At 44.1% G+C, this 21,103-nt stretch overlaps 12 protein-coding genes across 12 annotated transcripts; 4 read left to right on the top strand and 8 right to left on the bottom strand.

Moving 5' to 3' along the window:
* Positions 1–70: 70 nt before the first annotated feature.
* On the bottom strand, positions 71–2,322 carry IL334_007826 (uncharacterized protein; the record flags this gene model as incomplete). Its single annotated transcript, XM_062939515.1, has 6 exons — positions 71–211; positions 255–637; positions 689–845; positions 899–1,004; positions 1,064–2,132; positions 2,190–2,322. The coding sequence occupies 6 exons, from the start codon at positions 2,320–2,322 to the stop codon at positions 71–73; spliced, it is 1,989 nt and encodes a 662-aa protein (XP_062795566.1).
* Positions 2,323–3,057: 735 nt separating this feature from the next.
* Positions 3,058–4,770, top strand: IL334_007825 (eukaryotic translation initiation factor 3 subunit E; the record flags this gene model as incomplete). The annotated part of the gene is made up of 6 exons (XM_062939514.1): positions 3,058–3,081; positions 3,148–3,245; positions 3,306–3,546; positions 3,591–4,312; positions 4,367–4,475; positions 4,534–4,770. 6 exons carry the CDS (start codon positions 3,058–3,060, stop codon positions 4,768–4,770), a joined length of 1,431 nt encoding a protein of 476 aa, XP_062795565.1.
* A 33-nt stretch (positions 4,771–4,803) lies between these two features.
* Positions 4,804–5,839, bottom strand: IL334_007824 (uncharacterized protein; the record flags this gene model as incomplete). The annotated part of the gene is made up of 3 exons (XM_062939513.1): positions 4,804–4,908; positions 4,977–5,235; positions 5,298–5,839. 3 exons carry the CDS (start codon positions 5,837–5,839, stop codon positions 4,804–4,806), a joined length of 906 nt encoding a protein of 301 aa, XP_062795564.1.
* Positions 5,840–6,379: 540 nt separating this feature from the next.
* IL334_007823 (uncharacterized protein) lies at positions 6,380–7,920 on the bottom strand (the record flags this gene model as incomplete). Its single annotated transcript, XM_062939512.1, has 4 exons — positions 6,380–6,643; positions 6,702–7,257; positions 7,314–7,403; positions 7,451–7,920. The coding sequence occupies 4 exons, from the start codon at positions 7,918–7,920 to the stop codon at positions 6,380–6,382; spliced, it is 1,380 nt and encodes a 459-aa protein (XP_062795563.1).
* A 273-nt stretch (positions 7,921–8,193) lies between these two features.
* Positions 8,194–8,673, bottom strand: IL334_007822 (uncharacterized protein; the record flags this gene model as incomplete). The annotated part of the gene is made up of 2 exons (XM_062939511.1): positions 8,194–8,412; positions 8,455–8,673. The coding sequence occupies 2 exons, from the start codon at positions 8,671–8,673 to the stop codon at positions 8,194–8,196; spliced, it is 438 nt and encodes a 145-aa protein (XP_062795562.1).
* Positions 8,674–8,720: 47 nt separating this feature from the next.
* On the bottom strand, positions 8,721–9,256 carry IL334_007821 (uncharacterized protein; the record flags this gene model as incomplete). The annotated part of the gene is made up of 2 exons (XM_062939510.1): positions 8,721–8,864; positions 8,915–9,256. The coding sequence occupies 2 exons, from the start codon at positions 9,254–9,256 to the stop codon at positions 8,721–8,723; spliced, it is 486 nt and encodes a 161-aa protein (XP_062795561.1).
* A 216-nt stretch (positions 9,257–9,472) lies between these two features.
* IL334_007820 (uncharacterized protein) lies at positions 9,473–11,068 on the top strand (the record flags this gene model as incomplete). Its single annotated transcript, XM_062939509.1, has 3 exons — positions 9,473–9,692; positions 9,784–10,715; positions 10,970–11,068. 3 exons carry the CDS (start codon positions 9,473–9,475, stop codon positions 11,066–11,068), a joined length of 1,251 nt encoding a protein of 416 aa, XP_062795560.1.
* A 557-nt stretch (positions 11,069–11,625) lies between these two features.
* Positions 11,626–12,618, top strand: IL334_007819 (uncharacterized protein; the record flags this gene model as incomplete). The annotated part of the gene is made up of 4 exons (XM_062939508.1): positions 11,626–11,782; positions 12,124–12,152; positions 12,211–12,500; positions 12,543–12,618. 4 exons carry the CDS (start codon positions 11,626–11,628, stop codon positions 12,616–12,618), a joined length of 552 nt encoding a protein of 183 aa, XP_062795559.1.
* Positions 12,619–12,699: 81 nt separating this feature from the next.
* On the bottom strand, positions 12,700–13,878 carry IL334_007818 (uncharacterized protein; the record flags this gene model as incomplete). The annotated part of the gene is made up of 5 exons (XM_062939507.1): positions 12,700–12,807; positions 12,894–13,251; positions 13,345–13,441; positions 13,544–13,730; positions 13,810–13,878. The coding sequence occupies 5 exons, from the start codon at positions 13,876–13,878 to the stop codon at positions 12,700–12,702; spliced, it is 819 nt and encodes a 272-aa protein (XP_062795558.1).
* A 660-nt stretch (positions 13,879–14,538) lies between these two features.
* On the bottom strand, positions 14,539–15,899 carry IL334_007817 (uncharacterized protein; the record flags this gene model as incomplete). The annotated part of the gene is made up of 5 exons (XM_062939506.1): positions 14,539–14,595; positions 14,663–14,897; positions 15,001–15,174; positions 15,258–15,619; positions 15,681–15,899. 5 exons carry the CDS (start codon positions 15,897–15,899, stop codon positions 14,539–14,541), a joined length of 1,047 nt encoding a protein of 348 aa, XP_062795557.1.
* Positions 15,900–16,334: 435 nt separating this feature from the next.
* On the bottom strand, positions 16,335–18,658 carry IL334_007816 (pyruvate kinase; the record flags this gene model as incomplete). Its single annotated transcript, XM_062939505.1, has 12 exons — positions 16,335–16,409; positions 16,471–16,561; positions 16,613–16,736; positions 16,791–17,024; positions 17,075–17,192; positions 17,242–17,250; positions 17,300–17,760; positions 17,809–17,860; positions 17,917–18,006; positions 18,056–18,216; positions 18,276–18,357; positions 18,416–18,658. 12 exons carry the CDS (start codon positions 18,656–18,658, stop codon positions 16,335–16,337), a joined length of 1,740 nt encoding a protein of 579 aa, XP_062795556.1.
* Positions 18,659–19,388: 730 nt separating this feature from the next.
* IL334_007815 (uncharacterized protein) lies at positions 19,389–21,084 on the top strand (the record flags this gene model as incomplete). Its single annotated transcript, XM_062939504.1, has 6 exons — positions 19,389–19,985; positions 20,048–20,212; positions 20,274–20,709; positions 20,771–20,781; positions 20,839–20,962; positions 21,014–21,084. The coding sequence occupies 6 exons, from the start codon at positions 19,389–19,391 to the stop codon at positions 21,082–21,084; spliced, it is 1,404 nt and encodes a 467-aa protein (XP_062795555.1).
* Between the last annotated feature and the right edge of the window lie 19 nt (positions 21,085–21,103).

Genomic DNA, 21,103 nt, shown 5'->3' with positions numbered 1-21,103 from the left:
TCTTTTCTCCCCTACTTTCCGCCTAGGGCACAGCTCACCCCGGCTATCTTTAGACAGAGACAAAGTTACCTTACTTTTTGTAGCCGGCGGTGACATTTGAGCTTCTTCCGAGATCAAGAGCCAATGCGACTTTGAAGGCAAGATCAGGACTATTCATGACACCTCTGAATAATTCATGTCCTGGACCAAAGGCGTAAACGGGTACGTCGACCTATTGCTAATCAGCAATGTTCCCTGTGTGTACTGCAACTCACCAAAGAGTGAACACCTTGTGCTTCACCAGTACCGAGATTACCAGTCATAGCAAATCCTCGATTGTTATCTTCGGGGTTGAAGAAATACCCAGTGGTGTTTTTGACTGCAGGAAGTCGTTCATGGTCTTTGTTTACTGCATAGTCCTCTCTGTGATCTGGAGTGGCCGCCCAACCGTGAGCAATGGTGTATCGAGGGTCCCAGGTAACGGGGAATCCATCGCCTTGAGGACTGGGGAAGATGGTGTGGTTGTTGGCAAGGACATCTTGAGGTACTTGGTAGGCGGATAGACCAGAGTTGAGATAAGTACCAACCGCTCCTCGTTTCGCTCGATCAGAGTTTTGTTCTTGAAGGAACTTGGTGTCAGTTGAACCGAATACGTCGACTAGCAAAGACGACTGTTAGCGGAAATTCTGCAATGATGTGGTCGACTTACATCCGTGAGCATGATCGGCGGTGATGACGACGAGAGTATCTTCTAATTCTCCAATCTCTTCGAGATGTTCGAGGGTAGCTCTGACAGTGTCATCAAGTTCAAGTACTTCTCCGAGTGCTCTATCAATATCAAGAACGTGCATTTCCTTGTCGATAAGCTGTGTGATTTCGATCAGTAGTATTACATCTCATTCCAGGTCTCAAAACTCACAGCAGCTTCAGACATGAGCATGAATCCGGTGTTCCTTTCCTTTGCACGTGTGTGAAGAATGTCAATAGCTTTGAGTGTCATGTCTTTGAGTCCAGGTTGATCATATCTGCAAGATTAATTAGCTGTTTATCTATTGCTTGAAGTGGTCAATGGACGGACACTCACGCTCCTCGCTCGCCTTGAGGTGTAATTGCGAGATCTAAAGTATCAGGGTAGATGTTCTTGTCGAGCCAAGTACTGATATTACCTTGAGTGAAAATGGCAAGAGCTCTTTGAGCGTTGTCGAAAGCTTCAAGTTCCGTCTTGGTGTATCCAACTTGATATCCCTCTGAACCCCATCGATCGAATTGAGAGATATTTCCATTCGCAGAAGTAGGAAGGAAGTTTTCTGCACCACCACCAAATAAGAGGTCTAAACCTGCCCAAGGGAACCAATTTCCAGCGATACCTGAAAGGTACTGGTCGATAATTGCGGCGTATTGGGACCGTTGAGATGTATGAGTACAGACTGCTGCTGGAGTAGCATCGGCAATATATGCCTTGCTGACTACTCCTACTTGACCACCTTCAATTCTCCTAAACATCTCAAAGATAGTTTCGACTTTGGCATTTCCAACGCCTTTGCCGGTGGAATCAGTGTATGCGTTGAGACCGTTTACCGTCATTTTCTTTCCTGAGAAAAGGGCAGAAGCAGAGTTGGCAGAGTCGGTAATGAAAGAATCAAGAGAGTGAGTCATTTGTGCACCGAAACCAGGAGCTTCGTCAACCTTGAGTTTGGATTGGTATTTACCATTGATGGTCTTATGTCCGAGCAGTCGAGCAGCTGAAAGCATGGAAGAAGCCATACCATCACCGACGAAGAAGATGACATTCTTGGCCTTCTTGCTTTCAGCGAGAGGAGCAACAGTCCAAGTGGCAGTGGTAGTGTCACCGTTGTTGTAAGTGAGGACGACATCATAGGTACCGGGATTGTGCAGTTGCAAGTTTCGGTATGATTTGGCGAGAACATTGACGGGAGTTGGTGCGTGAGCTTCCTCAGCGAAGAGATCTTCATAGTATGTAAAGTTGTATTTCTCGACTGTAGGATCAGTTAAACCGAAGAATTCGGAAGCGTCAACAAGGTTACCACCTTGACCACCAATCTTGAGGGAGAAGTTGTTGTCAGGTTGACCATTGTTATACGCTTCCGAACCATTGACAGGAGCTTGAACTTCGATTCGAAGGTCAAACGTTTCTATAAGATCAGATCAGTTACGAGCATGAGTTATTGATATATGTGACTTTCACTCACGACCAGCAATGAAATCAGTCTGATCAGGAGGGAAGACACAACCCAATTTGGGACAAGCAGCTGTTCGTCTGAAAGTTTGACCGAAAGCTGGAGCAGCTACGAGGGCACCGAGAAGGAGGACCGAGTAGACCATTTTGGATGAGGTTTTGAGGATTAACGGAAACATTCTCATCATTCACTTATATCTGTCTCTTAAGAGGGAATTCGAAAATCAGTAGGTACGAATTGAATCAGTCAAACATGCGTCCACCTTCAAACGTGCTTGCATATAGATGTCGAGAGTAAAGTTCTGGTTGGTTGTGATGAGAATGCCAAGACTTTTTCTTTCGCTTTTTGAAGCATCAGGAACAGATCCATAATGTTTTCATGCATCTTACAGGGGATAGATTGTACGACGGGACGACGAGAGAGGGATATACAGACAAGAGGACGAAGATGGAGGGTGGATCAATGAAATGAAACGTGCAATAATGTTGATTTACGGAGCATCACGTTTATGACGTTCTTTCGATCACTGAACGATTGACGTGTCAGCCTGATACTTGTGGCTGATAATGGTGTAACTTTTCCATCTCAATTGAACCCGAGTGCCACATTGCTTCGGTGTTTCGGTGATATAATTTCCATCGTTCAATTCCATGCAAGTTATTATTCGCGAAGAGGTTTCTTTTCTTCAACATCAGATTTACCTTGAATTTCAAGGTTATTATCTTATCATCAATCAAGCATTAAACTTGAAGGAAAGATCCTTGGTTGACAGCTTACCGTATACGTCGATTCCTGTGGATATCGCCCTCAAGTAATCGACTGCCTGACCCTTTTCACATTTTACTTTTAACCCAAAAAAGGGATTACACCTCCCGTCAAAATGGCCGAATATGACCTAACACAAGTAAGTTGGAATCTCTCTGTGGAAGTTAGAAGACAGAAGACGTCGCTGATATATTTCTCGTTGCAGAAATTGATTCCTCACCTAGACCGACATCTTGCCATTCCTCTTCTCAATCACCTTTCAGATATCGCCATTTTTCCAGCAGAGCAATTAGCTAAAGCACAGTGAGATCATTATCAACTGTCAAGTGGTATATCACGGATTCGCTAACTTTCATAACATAGATATGATCTTGTCAAAGGTACCAACATGGTTGATTACGTAGAGCAACTGCATGAGCAAGCGAAAACAGATGAGACTAGGGATTTCACAAGGTTGAGAGAAAAAGCAACGGCTAGATATCAAGAATTACAAGAAAAGGCACAGCCTGTGATGAAAGTGATAGAAGACCCAGATGCTGTCGCAAAGTTGAGAAGTGGTGTGGACAAGGATAAGAATTTGGATTTATTGAGATCTGAATATAACGTGAGTCGATCTTTGATTCGTGCAAGAGCTGATTGATGGTTTAGATTGATATCGATCAAATTAACGCTCTTTATCATTTCGGTCAATATCAATATACCCTTGGTGATTACGCTAGAGCCGCCAATTTCCTTTATCATTTCTTGATTTTCTCTCCATCCCTCGATCTCAACATATCAGCCCACTGGGGTAAACTTGCCTCGAATATCCTGTCGGGAGAGTGGGAGGCTGCTTTGGTGGAAATAAAAGATTTAAGAGACGCTATCGACAATCCTCACGGAACTGCCATGGCAAAACCATTAGCTCAATTACAAGCAAGAACTTGGTTACTTCACTGGTCATTATTTGTCTTCTTCAATCTCGGAGAAGGTCAAGGATGTCAAGGTTTACTCGACATGTTCCTTTCACCCGCTTACCTCAACACCATCCAAACATCATGTCCTCACCTCCTTCGATACCTCGTAGCTGCAGCTATCATCTCACGAAGAGCACCAAAACCAGCCGGCACTCGAGGTAACCGAGACCACGTCAAAGAATTGACCAAGATTGTACAAATGGAAGAATATCAATATTCCGACCCTGTTACCGGATTCTTGAAAGATCTTTTCGTTGACTTTGACCTCAATCAAGCACAACAACGTTTAAGCATTGCTGAAAGTGTAGTACGATCCGATTTCTTCCTTTCTGGATTTGCAGACGAATTCGTGGAGAATGCAAGGTGGTTGATCAGTGAAGTATTCTGCAGAATACATCGAAGGATTGATATCGGGTAAGTGAAAGCACACCTTTCTTATCACCGGAAGTACTGACAAACTTTATGCAGACAATTGTCTAAAACACTCAACTTGTCTAACGAGGAAGGAGAGAAATGGATTGTCAATCTTATCAGGGATTCTCGAATGGGTGTCGAGGCAAAGATCGATTTGAAAGAGGTGAGTTTTTCATACAGTAAAGCGGAAGCAAACATATTTCTGATGTATCATATCTTAGAACATGCTTCATATCACTCGACCTCATGCCACACCCACTGCCACGCTCATTGAAACTACTCGAGGTCTTGCATTCCGATCGCAAGCAATACAATTCGCCATGCAAAGCACTGCTGGAGGAGAGACGCAACGAGGCGAGCGAGGAGAACGTGGGGAACGTGGAGAACGAGGTGGTAGAGGAGGACGAGGAGGTAGACCAAGGGGTGGTGCACCCGGTAGAGAAGAGGTTGCAGCTTAGATATAGATATTATCATGCAACGTGTACATCATTTCACTTTGGTTGACTCCAATTCCGCCGCCCTGACACTATAGCAGCTTGTTCTATTGTCCACACTACAGCTTTTATCCAATTAAATAATTCTCTCACCGTCTCGTCCTGTAAGCCGAATAAGATAAATGTAAGGGCAGATCATATCGGATTCTGCTGAGGCTGAAAACACTTACCAGTCTTTCCGGATCTTCCGTCAGTGGACGTTTGGGCGGTTCTTCAAACTCATGGTCGCACGTATGTTCGTATTCATCTATATACGAATGGCAGTCGCAATCGCAATCTTCCTCACAGTCGTAATCGCATTCTGAATGATCGTGGTCGTGTCCATGATCATGGCCATGGTCGTGGTCGTGGTCATGGTCGTAGTCGTGATCGTGATCGTGGTCATGGTCATGGTCATGGTCATGTTCAGAGGGTGGATATGAATGACTCCTACATCGGTAACAACATTAATTCTGTATGCAGTCAATTCAGATTCGGAGTCCTATGCTCACCTTCCGCAAGTACATTCTTCTTCTACGACAGCTACAGCTTTTCCTTTTGGACGGTCTTGTTCTTCTTTTTGACCTTTTAGTTCCTGTTGCATTCTGAGTAATTTCGCTTTTTCTCTATCCAAAGTGAGTTTCGCTTCGAACAGAGCTGCCAGACTTGCCGGTAAGTCAATTGGTAAATTTGGGTTATATGATTGAGGAGGAATACTGGAAGGGTTCGATAAAAAGTTTGCTTCTCCAATACCTGCTGCAGCACCTGTAAGAGCAGTTAATTGTGATTGAGTAAGTTTCGGTATGTTGTCCAATCGTCCAAGTGCGTTTGCAGACCAATTCGATAGAGCAGTGGTAAATGTCGATTCGGCAGGATCACTCATGTTCATATTCGTGGAATAAGGTATCGAGTTAGGACTGAGATTCAGATTGAGATTGGGATTGAGATTGGGATTGGTCAAACTTTGTTGTAATCGAGATTGAACTTGAGCTTGTAATTGAGCTTGAGGTTTTGGTGGTGGTCTTTTGTTCGTACGTGGTTTAGATCTTCCCATGATGATAGACTGGAATGGAACCTGTGCTACAAAGTACTGTGATATATCTCGAGGGTTTTAATGATGGACGTAGTCGATGGATATCTGAATTACTTAATCCCAATTTGTGATACCGTACGTATGAATGTAACGAAGAGCGACCTTTTTTGGGAACCGATCAATTGGAATTGGGAATCTGAACGAATGAACCACGAAAGATCAAATTCGCTAATTCGGGATTACTCGTTGTGTTTGTAGTAAGTTTTGTAATGGGCCATTACAATATTGAGAGCACTTCGGCGATTCAATTGGGATTTTCATTACAAATTCCCATGAAACAAAATTGTAATCACCTAACCCTGATTCTGGGCGTTTAGGCAGGCCAAACGATTATGCAGAAATGTAATTCACTGACTTGGCACTTCGAACCAAAGCATAATCATCGACGTGCTGTAAATTTTCGATGAGATACTGGCTTCATCAACCTTCATAACAATAGATGATACGAGAAGTGGGGGATGCATGCTATGGTATATACAAAAACAATGACGAAATATTGACCTATCTACGAAGATGTCTAAGCATGCGACTCGGCCTTCTTAATGAACCGCCGAGAGCCATGATGCAAGTGAGAAGGACTACACTACCTGCTTGGTGCATGGCAGCAAGAGGGATAGGTACGAGGTACAGAAGAGTCGATATTCCCAACGTCACTTGGGTTACCGCAGCAGCAGCAGTGAGTGTGGCGAGTCGACGTGTGGTCTTTAATGGGAGTTTTCTGGCGATGAAAGGGAGTGTCAAGATGAGACCGAATGTGGTTGTAGCCTATAATCTCAAGGGTAAGCAATTATGATATATTCTCCGGTTTACAGATAGAACCTACCAGAACACGATGATCGAATTGAGCAGTGACTGGATTTTCCAACATGTTTCTCCAGATAGAATCGGATCCAGATTTGGCATAACGAGGGTCGAAAAGCTCATCTGTAGGAGGAACTAGTCTTCCCCCCATCAAAGGAAATTCGTTATAAACCAAACCTGCATCTAGACCAGCAACGAATGCACCCGTGACAGCAGTTAAGAAAACCATCATTCCAGCTGTGTGAACCAAACCTCTGAATTTCTTGACTGACGAAAGGGAAAGTTGAGGGATTAAACTTGGATCTTTCAGTAATCTGGCATCACGCTGAATACCGATAGCTGTTGATAACATTCCCAGATATAAGAGTAAAGCAGCTGATAAGTGAGCTGCCAATCGATATTGCGATACCCGAGGGACAGCGTTGGTTTCTACTATCTCTTGATCCAATCCTGATTTAACCATCCACCATCCTAAAAAGCCTTGAAATCCAATACCCAATCCGATCAGCATGAGTTTAGCAGGGATGGGTCGAGGAAGTTTGTATCGAGCCAAGTAATATGCAGTGGGGATGATAAATCTGAGGAACAATTTTGCTCAGTAAAGTCGATGTATTCTATTGGGTATGATACTTACAGTAAACCAAGGGCACGACCAGCGACCCGATGTCCCCACTCCATATAGAAAATCTTCTTGAATTCGTGTAGATCCATTTGAGAATTCATCCTACGGATCATTAGCTAAGATCTTATTGTCACACAATTTCAACTTACATGACACCTTCCGGTGAAACTCGATACTTTTCCCACTCTGCTTCCCATTCCGCGTTGGTGATAGGCGGTATTATACCGGTGAAAGGTTGCCATTCCACGATACTAAGACCTGATTCCGTAAGACGTGTGACTCCTCCTATTACCACAATACCAAATACCAATGCTGAACATCCATACAGCCATATAGGAAGCGATCGAGGGATCTGAGGTGGCGACGTTATTGCCGTAGTGTTGAATCGGGGAAAGGTAAAATGATGAGAAGGGTAAAAGAATGTCGATCGAGAAGTGGGAGTGAAATATGGTAGTCGGAATTGCTGTGGTCGAGACACATTGGTCCGTATCGATCGAGCAGAGCTACTAGAAAAGGCGCGAAGGGTTGGAGGTGATGCAATGGATGATCGACAGGCGACAGGAGTGAATTGAGACCGCAAAGAGCCCCAAAGTCCTCGAGGGAGACCAGCCGATGCCATGGCGAAGTTGGCTTGAGCTTACAACGATGATTACCGAGGTTTGCAAACAGTAAGTAAGAATCTCAGTATCTAAATTTCTGATCTTCTCAACTTTTGACGAATGAACTTCGGAGGATATCGTTTATGCCATCAACAATAAGCCATGATTCAACCGTGGGAAAGTCAAGTTACCCGGTTATACCCGTTTCATTTGCATACGAAGCAGTTTCATGGGATACATGCACGTATTCATGAAGTAAAATCTAAGACAAGTGACAACCTAACGATAACACCTTAATGCATCTCGTATATCAACCTCAGCTGATCAGGGTTCTGCACCAGCATCCCTCTACACTCTCTGATCATGTCCACAGTCTTTGCCACAGGATCTTCTTGTAAGATTTGAGGGAGAGCTTGTAGGGCAGATGGTTGAGAAGGTTGTCCTGGAGTACGAAGGGATGAAAGAGCGATAAAAGTTCCTGTTCGTCCAACTCCAGCCGAGCTGACTATCAGCTACAAGCCTTTTGAAAATACTACTCACCAATGTACCCATACTTCGCAATCCAAGCTTTCCTTCCTTTGTTCCACCTCTTCTACCAGCTTGCTCAAAGCTTCTACACCTTTGCCCTCGGGAACACCGTGATCGGGCCATGCGTCAAAGTGATAATGATGTACTCTGACGACGTCTTCCTGACCCAAAAGAAGCTCGGAGACATTTGATGATATCGAATCACGGCGTTCTTGTTTAGCCATCTTGAGCGGCAGGTGGTCCATCGCGTGCTCCCTTTGTCCGTCAGCTTCTCAGCTTAGAGTACAGTGACTTACATGTATGGATCTGCTTTGATCATTCCTCTTTCTTCCCATCCTGTGAGCTGAATCACCATGACATTCTTGGATTTTCTGCCGGTAGCTGCACCGGTGTATAGCGCTCGAAAGAACGTGTCGAAAGCGCGAGGTGGGGGTGCCTATCCAGCTTAAGTCAATCCAGTTCGTTAGTAGCAAGAGAAAGCTTTACCTGCGCAGCTATCCATGTGCCACCTTTACCATCGCTCACCACATTTGCGTTCAGGTATTTTCCTTCTACAGACACAGCTGTACGATCATAAGCTAGAATATTCGAGTATCGGTTATCTTGTCTATGCTGGATCGAGTTGCGGACTGAATAAAATGATTGTTCGTCTGATGGACGAGGTGCTTGAGACGATGGTATACTCGACGCATCTCTCTTAGCAAGTTTCTCAGACACTCTGTCCAATCTATGTGATATTGACGATTGGGATGCTTGTAGTCTTGCTGTCTCTCTCTCAGCAAGTATATCGAATACCCTTTCTAGCTTCTGTGGGGATATCGATGGCATATTGTGTCATGTGTTATCGAGGATTAGTCGCGTGAAGAGATTATTGTTAAAGGAATGGTGAAATGCGACGTCATAAACCGAGTTTTTGCTGATGAAGACGCTGTTTTCCCGATCAAAAAGTGGAGGTCAATCATCAATTATATTCATTCTTTTGTTGTGTTTTGACTTTGTTGAAAGGTTCAACCTGCTTTGATACCCTAAAAACATCAGCATAAAATGGCTGCACTACCACCGAGGTTCACGGTCCCACCCTTGCCACCACGGATACATCGACAAGTGAAGGTCAATGTGACCGAGGAAGGTGTCACGCTTGCTCCAGAGGACGGACAAGGCGTCTTGATCAGGTGGGGAGTAAAGGGAAAGGTTGAAACGATTGATTGTGAACCTGGTGAAGTGACCTTGGGCGGTATATTAGGGATCGTACGACTATGGGATGGTGAGTACATAGACTGAAGATGAAATGCTAATTATAATAGCTGCATACCTTCTTGTATTCTTCCCACGTTCACCTTCTCCGTTATTCCCAGCACACGATGTGCACGATGAATCGCGAAATGAATCTTCCAGCTCTCATGAAGTGTATTCACTGGACGATATACATCCAATTCCTCTAAGCTATGACCTCGCCGCCAAAGCGCTGAAGAGACTGCTGGATATCCAAATTTCTCGTCAACCGAAGACGAGATCACGGTGGAGCCTGAAATTACCCATGCGAGGAGTGACTACGGAGGAGGAATCTGAAGAAGGAGAATCATCAAATGAAGATACGCCTGAAGCTGATGAGACGCCCATGCCATCAAAGACAAGAGAATGGACCAAATTCATGCCTAAGATTAGAAAGAAACAACCAACAGATCCGAAAACAGCAGAACCTCTACCAAATGATCCTCCCCAGCGTGAAGAGCTCGAAGCTAAAATTGTTCGACAGATCATACGTGAATTCAGCTCAGGTTTTTTCTTCTCATACGATTTTGATCTTACTCGCTCTTTGCAACATAAGCGCCGAACAATAGTTCAACGGAACGCATCTCATGTCGCATTATCCAACTTGATACCTAAAGATAATTCTTTATTCCCTCAATCACCGGGAAGCGTGTTACCTCGACATATCGCTAGTGAAGATGATTTCATTGAACCAGATATTCAATTCCCGTTATGGCGTAGAACGGATAAACGATTTTTCTGGAACGAAAATTTAATGAAAGACTTCATCGATTTAGGTCTTCATTCATATATCGTACCAATGATGCAAGGTTGGGTACAATCTTCCTCATTCGCCATTCCTATTCCGCCAAATCCTCTCGAGCCCGCTACCTCTCTCGGAACAGTACCAGTCGATTTAGTAGTAATATCAAGGAGAAGCAGGGATAGAGCGGGTCTGCGATATCAGAGACGAGGTATCGATGATGAAGGTCACGTAGCCAATATGGTAGAAACCGAGATGATCGTTAGAGCCAAGGTGAGTTCCTTCTTCTGGTCACTCAAGCTGATAATCCAGGTCGAGGGAAAATCTTCATTGTTCAGCTTTGTTCAAGTCCGAGGTTCAATCCCACTGAGGTGGTCTCAATCCCCATACTCGATGAAGCCACCACCCGTACTCAACGAACCCGTCGACCAAACATATGCAGTCGCCAATCTGCATTTCAATGATCTGACATCTCGTTATGGACCTATTGTGGGTTTGACATCGCTACGACTATGGCTGACATGCAGACTATAATCAATTTATCCGAGCAAGAAGGTAAAGAGGCTGTTGTAACGAATGGATATCGTGATCTGGTAGAAAGCTTAGATAGAAAAGATGTAACGTGAGTTGAGATGGAAGTTGAAGTCGCTGACAAACAGATACACTGCATTCGATTTTCACGCAAAATGTCATGGGATGAAATGGGAGAATATATCGGAACTGGTAGAGTCTGCAGACTTGGGCTCCATGGGTTACTTGTGGACGCTGCAAGGTGAAGCTATCCGAGAACAAGAAGGCGCGTTTAGGACAAAGTAAGTTGATAACTTCTGAATCAAGCTGATAATTCCAGCTGCATTGACTGTCTCGACCGTACCAACGTCGTTCAATCGGCACTGGCCAGACGCGTGTTGACGCACATGCTCACGCAGCTTGGGTTATTTGCTGACGGCCCAATCATCGAGAACATATTCAATGATAGTGAGTTTTAAAGATCCTGGTGCACCACTGACGACAGTCTGGGCAAACAACGGGGACACCATCAGTCTATGCTATGCCCACACATCTGCTTTGAAGGGCGACTTCGTTCGAACTGGTAAACGTGATATTACTGGAATGGTGAGTTGCGATATTGAGCTCAAGAGCTGAAGCTCAGCTTCACGACGGTGTGAGCTCCATAAGCAGAATGTTCTACGGTGCAGTATCGGATTTCTTCGCGCAAGCAGTCATTTCTTTTCTTCTTGGTCATCGTAATCTATCAGTCTTCAGTGAATTCTTGGAGACTCTCACAAGTACCGATGCAGCGAGTGTGGTCAAACTATCGCGGATAAGATCTGTAGCAAGTGAGTGATTGTGATCGTACGATCTTTGCTGACGTCCAGTCGAAACATGCTCGGCTCGTGTATTGAGTGATGGCGAAGAAAGGCTAGGTGGTTGGACCTTACTATCTCCAGAAGAGCGCAGCGTGAAAATTAGTCCTAGTCTGGAAGAAAAAGTTCTGCTTTTGGTGAGTCTGCGATAGGTAGAGCGATACTGACTCCTTCAGACCCGAGCCGCATTATACGTCGTGTCCTTCAATTACTCGCTTGAGAAAGTGATGGAATTCACACGAATCCCTGTGACATCTATCACATCGGTGCAAAAAGGTGAGTCACATACAATAGGTTCCAGCTAACTTTTATAGGTGCATATATCTTGTCCACTTTGCAAGAAGCGAGTCGGGATCCGAAAGAAGTGAGTAAGATTATGTGAAACATCACTGACAATATAGAATTACGGTTTCTTGATCAACTTCTCCCCGACAAACGAATCAACAAGATACAGCACGTATTCCTTACGAAACAAACTCCCTTCACCTGCCGAAAGCACACCAGAGACACCGGTTGCTGAAGTCGAACATGCCAACATCAATCCGGATTTGACTGAATATTTCGCCTTCAAAGCGATGCCCGGTCACACTGGCAACGAGGGATCATGTCAGGAGCTCGTGAATAATGCTGTCAATCAGATTTCTGAAGTTTGCAAGCGGGACGATCTCGTTATTGAGCAAGACATTGTCAGGTGAGTTGACATCTAGCTATCGTGTGCTCACACAAATAACAGTCTCGTCGAAGCCGCGTCGTCAACCTCAATTCTGGACAAAATGGATTACGCTTTCAAACGATTCTTATGGCTATAGGATACATTACACGACAGCCGTGTCTACAATGTGCATGTATATCAAAGACTGCTTAATGCTATGATGCTATAAGGGCCTTGTCTACTTCTTGAAAGGAGTTTGCTCCAACCAAGATTTGAAGCTGGTGAGCCAAGGGAATTGTTTCTTGTTCTCAGCGAGATCAGCTGTGAATTCGTTGTTGTCAAACCACTGAAATGAGTTGAAACTGCAATCAGTATACTAATTCTCTTCGTTGCTCGTTATGAATTAAATTCATCGAGAGTAAAAGAACTCACCTCGAAAGCGACATCAAGACCAGGAGGGAAAACAGGGTTTTCTTTAGCTTGTAAATCTTGACCCGTGACCTCTTTCCAAGTGGAGATGATTTCATCAGGAGTAAGTTCATCACCTGTGATACTAAGGTTTTTTCCTACATATTCTTCAGGATGATCGAAAGCTTCAGCTGCGATCTTACCTATATCTGAACAAGCGATTAATTTTCTTGTTTTCACTTTGGACGTTTTCCATGTGGTTGAAACTTGATCAAGATATAATGGCCAATAAAAGTTTTCCATGAATCCCACTGGACCTAAGATGGTCCATTTGAAGGGTTGCTTGACCAAAACCTCTTCGAGCTTGGCTTTGGAGTTCCAGCTACGTTACAACCGACAAGTGTTTCACAGTCCGTCAGTGATAGTAGATGCAACACAACCCCACTCGACTTTATGTAAAGCAAACGGAACTCACAAGGGAACAGGACTTTCTTTAGGAAATCCTTTCTCCAATCCAGAATATACCACATGTTTGACGCCGTGTTTAGCAGCAGCATCGAAGATGGAAAGACCTGAAACCAGTGAATAAAATATAATTATTAGCATATCGTCTCCTCTTACGTGGAAAAGAGTAGGACTGTCTTGTGCACAAGAAAAAATCGTTGGAGACTTACCTTGCTCCAAGTGTCTCTCGGCATCATTGTCACCTAAAGCAACGAATAAACCATAGATGGGTTCTTTGAATAGTACCTCGGCTTTATCAAGAGTTCCTTCAACGAGATCGACACCCAACGCCTTGGCGGCATCACTTGACGCATCTCGTGTGGCGGCAATGACTTTATATTTGGATTTATCAAGAGCCTATTCACACAATATATAATGCTTCACCGTAAGATGGTGAACGTCCGATACAGCGAAGATGAGAATTGGATGAGCTTACTCTGACAACGGCAGAACCTTGTTTACCAGTAGCACCAATGACTAAGATAGTTTGTTTGGCAGCGGACATGATGAATGACTTTGGGTCGTGTTTGTAACTTGGTGGATAAAAAGAAGAATGTCGTGTTGAGCTGAATTCAAATTTCTGTGAGTGAAGGGCAATTCTGCATATTTATCAACACAACACGGACAACCTTTATATACATACCTTGAGTTCTGATCAGTGAGTTGAACATCACCACAGTAGTCGTTGGTGATGGATGTATAATCATGTATGGTGTCATCGGTGTCCGAGGCAGGGGTTATTAACCCGACTCCGAAAAATACCTCCGAGCAGATAGATGCAAAAAGAGTTTTAAATTGCCGTTCAAGGTAATTATTCGATGTGGATATTTTGTGATTAGATTATAAATCAGTGAGAAATACGAGTACGGTGATGACTTAATCTATGGGAATGATGAGACAAGCCATGACATCGTTGGGGTTACAAGTGACTCAAGGCATTTGCATTTGCACTATACGTTTCTTCTTGACACAACCTACCCCTCAACGTTACCTATCATTCTGTCCTCTAGGTCTTTGCATATATCCCGTTGTATACCGGTACACTCGGTCTCAAAAGTAATCATTAACCTCAGGGATTAATTCTTCATAACAAAGAAACATAGTACAGTTCAGACCGTGACAAGTTGCCCTTGAACGATATCGAATCAACCTATGAATTCCACCTCTACGTAGCAATCCTCTTAGCTGCATCTTCTCTCACTTTATAGGTATTCCTCGCGTCCTATCAAACAACGACCGATCAGTATTTTCACTATTGCCCCATCGAAGTGTTTTGGATGGATACTCACTTTCAGCACATCCAGATCGATTTCTACCACTTGCAATTTCTCACTCACATCACAACTTGCGATCTTACCTCTCAATGGGACCCAAACACCACTTCCACCCATGAATCCTTCTAACGGATCACCACCAACATTACACATCACCCACACAGTTTCAGTCTCCAGACATCGACTAAAACATATTGATTGAAGCATTTGATGTTCGTATTGCGGATCATGTTCATACTTGTGAATAGCACTGAGTGGATTGAAACACGTTTAATAGCGGTTAGAAGATATATATATATATGTATATAATCGAATCTGGATTTGAATGAGAGATCTCTGTTCAATTGACTCACGGTTCACTATCCGTCGCATACCAAAAAGTAGGAGCTAAAATGATATCTGCACCTAGATTCGCTAATTCTTGAGCATGAGAAGGGTGTGACATATCCCAACAAATCATCATTCCAATTTTACCCCATTTCGTTTCAAATACTTTATGATCTTCTTCACCCGCTTTAATATAATCCCTAATGTTGACACAACAACGCAGTACAATACAATCCTGGTCAGTAAAAGCCCATGTAATACTGCAGATTGTTTGCGCACTTACCTCTCAGGATGCCATAAATTCTTCTTTATGTATTCTCCAATAAGTTCCCCTCTGTCATCAATGAAAAATGCGGTATTGTACAAAGTTGGTTTAGCATTTTCCTCCATTGTCGAAGGCTGCTTTTCTAGATATTCCGCCCATTCCAATTGAGCGGCAGTAATCGAAGAAGAAGAAGTTTTACTTTTCGTATTAATATCGGGAGTCGAGGTAAGAGGTATATGTGAGAATGGTGATGACTCAGGGAAAGGTGCAGATCCATCTTCTCTGGTACCATGGACGATACTTCCACATAAAGATAGTTTGTGCTCTTTAGCTAGTTTTTGAAGGAATGTGATGAGATGTTTCGATGGGAAAGTAAGATACTGATTTTGTTTCCAATTCAGTTACGCTAAGAAACATCGTTGTGAATAACATCTCACTTACTTGTCTATGCTCGTTGACTAATCCCTGCAAGAAATATTCTGGGAATATTACCACATCTGCATGATCTTTAGCAGCTCTTTCGACGTAGCTTATAGCGTTGACCAAGTTTTGGTCGATTGTGGAAAACGGAGATGTCGAGTGAGCCTTTTCCAACGCTGGAGGTCCCTCGGGTGCTACAACTGTCGCCGTTTGAGCTACTGCTATTCGAATTTTGGTCATTATGTCACTGCTCTTTGGGAGATGTATGGACAAGTAAGAGAAGATGAACCCCCGTGAAGTGTGATGACGTTGTTGCGGAAAGTGGACACAAAATTCCTCGCTTAAATCCAGAGCCGGATCCGTATACGCATTTTGCGAGACAACCAATATTCAACTACTTGCTACATGATGATGATTCAATTACACCGCAAAACATCCTGTTATTGCAGAGACATGTCAACTTGATTTTATGCGCTGTCAAAGGTTGCCAATAACATATACAAGAGTTATTCATATTCCTATCAAACGAAATCTATGATGTTTTCAGTGAAAACTGAAAATTGTCTGGCTAGACCAGGTACAAGCTGTTTTGGTTTTGTTGGAGACCTGGTTCCGCACACGATACCTATCATGACTGACATCAAAGATCTACGAGTCGTTCTACACCTGGTTGATTTACTCTCGGTCGATGGAGTGGAGGTCGAGATCTGCGGGATCGGCGGGGACACTGAGAATTCTGAGGGTGTTGGTCTGTGTATCGTTGCGAATCGTTGTCAGCGAAGTTCTCACCGCCTTTCTAAAATGGACTTACGTGACCCAAACCACCCTTCCATCCTTGTACAGCCATAACAGTGGCTTCGGGCTTAACGATACCGAGTTGGAGAGCAGCTCGGAGACCATATCTGTTTATGACGTTAGCTGAGGTCCGGCAATAAAGAAAACCAATCACTCACCTGATTCGGTTGTCAACGTCGATTTGCCATTTCTCAGAAGGGACACCTCTGGGTTCTGGGTACCATACGGGGTATACACCTCTGGACAAATGGGCTTGTCGAGCGGTTTGTTGGTTTCGAGTGACTGAAATGATTTTTAGCTTTTGATTTCGCACCGCATATTCTGTACTGTACTTACCACAGATGATAGGGCATGAAGGTCGGTACTTGGAGAGAAGTCTGGCAGAAACACCACTGGTGGAGAGGACGATGATAGCACCCGCGTCTTGCTCAATGGCAGCGGCAACAGCGGACAAAGCAAGAGTCTCGGCGGTCTCGGTGGGTCGAGGGGTAAGAGCTCGGAGTTGGTCGAATAAGTGAGGATAGGCGATGGATTTCTCGGCGAGATAAGCGGTCTCGGCCATCATTTTGACTGCAACAGCTTCAGCTAATGTCAAAAAAGGTAGAGAACACTTGACTCACCAGCCTCGATGGGGTATTTACCCTTGGCGGTCTCACCGGAAAGCATGACACAGTCAGCACCGTCCATGACAGCGTTGGCGACATCGGAAACTTCAGCTCGGGTTGGTCGAGGGTTGTACTGCGAAGGATTAGTATCGCAGTGTTGCTGAATACGCAAATCTACTCACAGTCATGGACTGAAAATAATGTCAGCTTGATTCTCCCTGCAAGGAAGTAAGTGCTCACCTCCAACATTTGAGTAGCACAGATGACGGGTTTACCAGCAACGTTACATTTGGCAATCATCATCTTTTGCGCCATGAAGACTTGACTTGCTGGGATTTCGATACCCAAGTCACCTCGAGCAACCATGACACCATCAGTCTCCTTCAAGATTTCATCAAAGTTTTGGACACCTTGCTCGTTCTCGATCTTGACAATGATCTTGATGCTGGCACCTTCGGTACCGAGAACCTTTCTGATCTCCTTGACGTCGTTGGCAGATCGGATAAATGAAGCAAAGATCATGTCAACACCGTTTTTGACACCAAAGGCCAAGTCTGCCTTGTCCTTGTCGGAAAGAGGGGGCAAGTCAACAGCGGTTTTAGGAAGGTTGACACCCTTTCGAGAGGAGAGGGTACCAGAGTTGAGTGATTTGACTCGGATCTTGTCACCCTCGATGGAAACGACTTGGAGGGAGAGAATACCTGTTCAAGGGATTAGCGGGAATAGTCAAACAATGTTGAAAGACTTACCATCATCGACGTAAATGAGCTTGCCAGGAGCGGTGACTTTAGGGAGGTTGCTCTGTTTTGAAAGTATCAGCAAGTGATTTCGACATCTCAAGTCAGTAATTATCTCACATAGTCCATGAAGATCTGCTCAGCGGTACCAGATTCAGCGAATGACTTATCGGTGGTGACCCAGAATTCGTGACCGGCGTTGATGGGAATCTGTTCTAGGATCAGCTTCAGATCGAAGGCGCATTTTAACCAGACTCACATCAGCATCATCCTTCATCAGACCAGTTCTGATCTCGGGACCTTTGGTGTCAAGGGCGATAGCTAAAGGTCGACCGCTGGGACTCTTCGCGGCGGCGGCTCGTGCATTGTCAACGACAGATTGATGGTATTCATATGAACCGTGGGAGAAGTTCATTCGGACTACGTTTATCATTTGAGATCAGCCTTTTGCCGACAACATGAAAATCAATCAGACGTACCAATGTTCATGCCGGCTTCAGCGAGTTTGACGAGCATGTCTACATTGTTGACTTTAGGACCGATAGTAGCGATGATGGATGTCTACATGATGTTGTGAGCTGATGCCGAACTATTTGAGCTGATAGACTGTATAGCTAACCTTTCTCAAGAAATGGTCATCTTCAGTCAATTCGGCGAAGGTTGTATTGAGAGATGCTTGCCAGGCAAGCTGGGACATGGGGGTACTGTTGGCGTAAGGGCTGGTTGTCATGTTGCTGATCCCACCGATAGATGACCTGTATTCGTCAGAATGGGAGGTAGCAGGTAATCGAGCGGGGAGATATTTGGGTGGAGAAGGGGTTCGTGGTCGTGAAGGTGGATAATGTCCAAGGGCGAATGTCATTTTGTTTTTTTTTGTTTTTTTTGTTACAAATGACAAGATATGTCCCACGTTTGTGATATCACAGATGAGAGAAGAAAGGGAAGATGAAGTGGATGAAAAATAGATAAATATGATCAGCGGTCAACACCAACATACACGTATGAACCCAAGGTAGGAAAGAATTGTAGACAGAGTCTCTCAAGGTTGACTGAATACGTGCTACATGTTTATAGTTGTGACGCAAGTATGTGGCATGAAAATGTCTTAGGAAAGAATGGAGGTGATCCCATCGTCGTCATTCCTCAAAGGAAGAAATCATGAACATTGCGACTCATCATTCGCACTGGAGATCAAGGGGAATAGAATGACAAAGACAGTAGGCAGGCGAGACTCACTCTTTTGATTGTTATTAGTATGAGGATTGAAAGGTGAAGGGGATGAAGATGTATATGTATATATATATATAAGTAAATACCTTGTTTCCAATTGCCCCAACAGAAATAAATTACCATATCGTTCCCATTCTCTTTTTTTTTTGGAATATCACCTGTTAAATTACGTATGTAAGGGAAAGCAACGACTCTCTCTCACTGGTCAGAGATTACATAGTGGTTTAACTGTGGTAAGCAGTTAAACAGCAAACAAGCATTATAACCCCGGCGGTAATAAATCAGCAGAAATCAAGGCACCACACAGTGCTTTTATCATGCTCCCGGAGTTATCACGGGTTATCACTGTACATACATCAACAATGCCACATCATCAAGATCATCAACTTTCTTTCTCTGACACTGGCAGTAGCGAGGGGACAACAACCATTCAGACCGGCTCATCAGCTCAAGCAGGAGAAGAAGAAGCATCATCATCATCATCAACAACAACAGCATCTTCATCTCACTTGATATCGCTCGCTGATCTCAGCTCTCACCATTCCAAGGGAAAAACAGGTGAAACGACGCATCGAAGACGTAGTAGAGCAAGAGACAAAGTCCCCGATCCATACGAGGAATATTTCACCCAACAATCAAAATTGTTCAGACATCTAGAAAAAAGATATATCAAATTTCAAAAGACATCAAAGGAGGAACAAGCTCGAGCTAGGAAAAACAGATCAGCCAAGAACAACAACAATAATACTGTACCCGCTGTTAGAAACGTGAGACAGAAGGAAAAGCAATCGGTCACTAGCAATAAAAGAAACTCGAAAATCGACAACAAAAGTGCGAATACTCTGGTAACCGCATCAACATCCAAAGATCCAAACACAAACACAGATACAGGAAACATGATTGGATCTAGCTTAGCTGTTGTCAGATCCACGGTTGGTCGGGGAGTTTCACAAATCGCTGTAAGCTTATTGTCCCATTATCAGCTCCAGTCAGAATCAGTCTAACCCATCGGTCATTTTAGCGTCCAGCAATAAGTATCACTGCAGCGACGTCACCTGCTTCTTCCGCATCGTTCTCGTCTACCGCTTCCACTTCAATCCGTAGTCAAAAACTGAAGACAAAAAAGAAGAAGAATGCAGTAAATCCTGATGCTATGACTGCAACCGAAGCTGCTCGAGTTTTACGAGTGAGTAAATTGCGTCTCTCTATGACTCGCATCTATCTTTGCTAATCTCCCCTCACTGCAGGCTCTTGAGATCGCCAACCCTACATCATCTTATTCCTTAACGTTATCCACTAAATCTACCAAATCATCATTACCCATTCGAGGTCATTTTCAACTCCCCCTTGATCCCCGAAGGTCATCTGAGACTATCCTCGTATTCGCCGAGCCAAATTCGCCTTCGTCCAACTTGGCCAAAGCGGCAGGAGCAGCATATGTAGGCGGAGATGAACTGTTCGAGTCTGTTTTATCGGGCAAAATATCTCCTACGAGATGTTTGGCTACGCCAGGAATGATGCCTCAAGTCACTCGAAATCTAGCGAGGTATCTTGGCCCAAAAGGTCTGATGCCAGTCGCTAAACGAGGCTTAGTCGGTGAAGGTGAAGAATTAGCAGAAAAGATCAGGGATGCCGCTGGAAGGATGGAATACAGAGCGGATAAAGAAGGTCTGGTTCGAATTCGTGAGTCAAACTATCGATAGAAGATTTCAACATAGCTGAATGACATCCGTTCTCTGTTTAGCTGTCGCACGAGTAAGCTAAACATATCGTTCATTGATTCACTTCTGCTGCTGATGCCTGCTTGGCTAGATGGACTTCGAAATCCCATCAATCGAAAACAATATCAGGTCGTTCATCCAATCAGTACGAGACGACCAATCGGCTGGAAATACAGATGACGCCCTGACAGCGGCTGCCAAGAAGAAGAAGAAGGGTAAGTGATACTTAGGATGTGTTGACTAGGTGCTAATTTTTCGTTTTGTAGGTTCCTCCATCACCGCTGTCAAACTGGAAACTACTAACGGACCTAGCATTGAGATCAGTGACGTGCTATAGATGTTACAATGACATGCAT

This window comes from Kwoniella shivajii, chromosome 11 (genome assembly GCF_035658355.1).
Source record: "Kwoniella shivajii chromosome 11, complete sequence".
In the NCBI taxonomy this organism is placed as follows: Eukaryota; Fungi; Basidiomycota; class Tremellomycetes; order Tremellales; family Cryptococcaceae; genus Kwoniella; species Kwoniella shivajii.
This window is presented reverse-complemented; position numbering and strand designations above follow the sequence as displayed.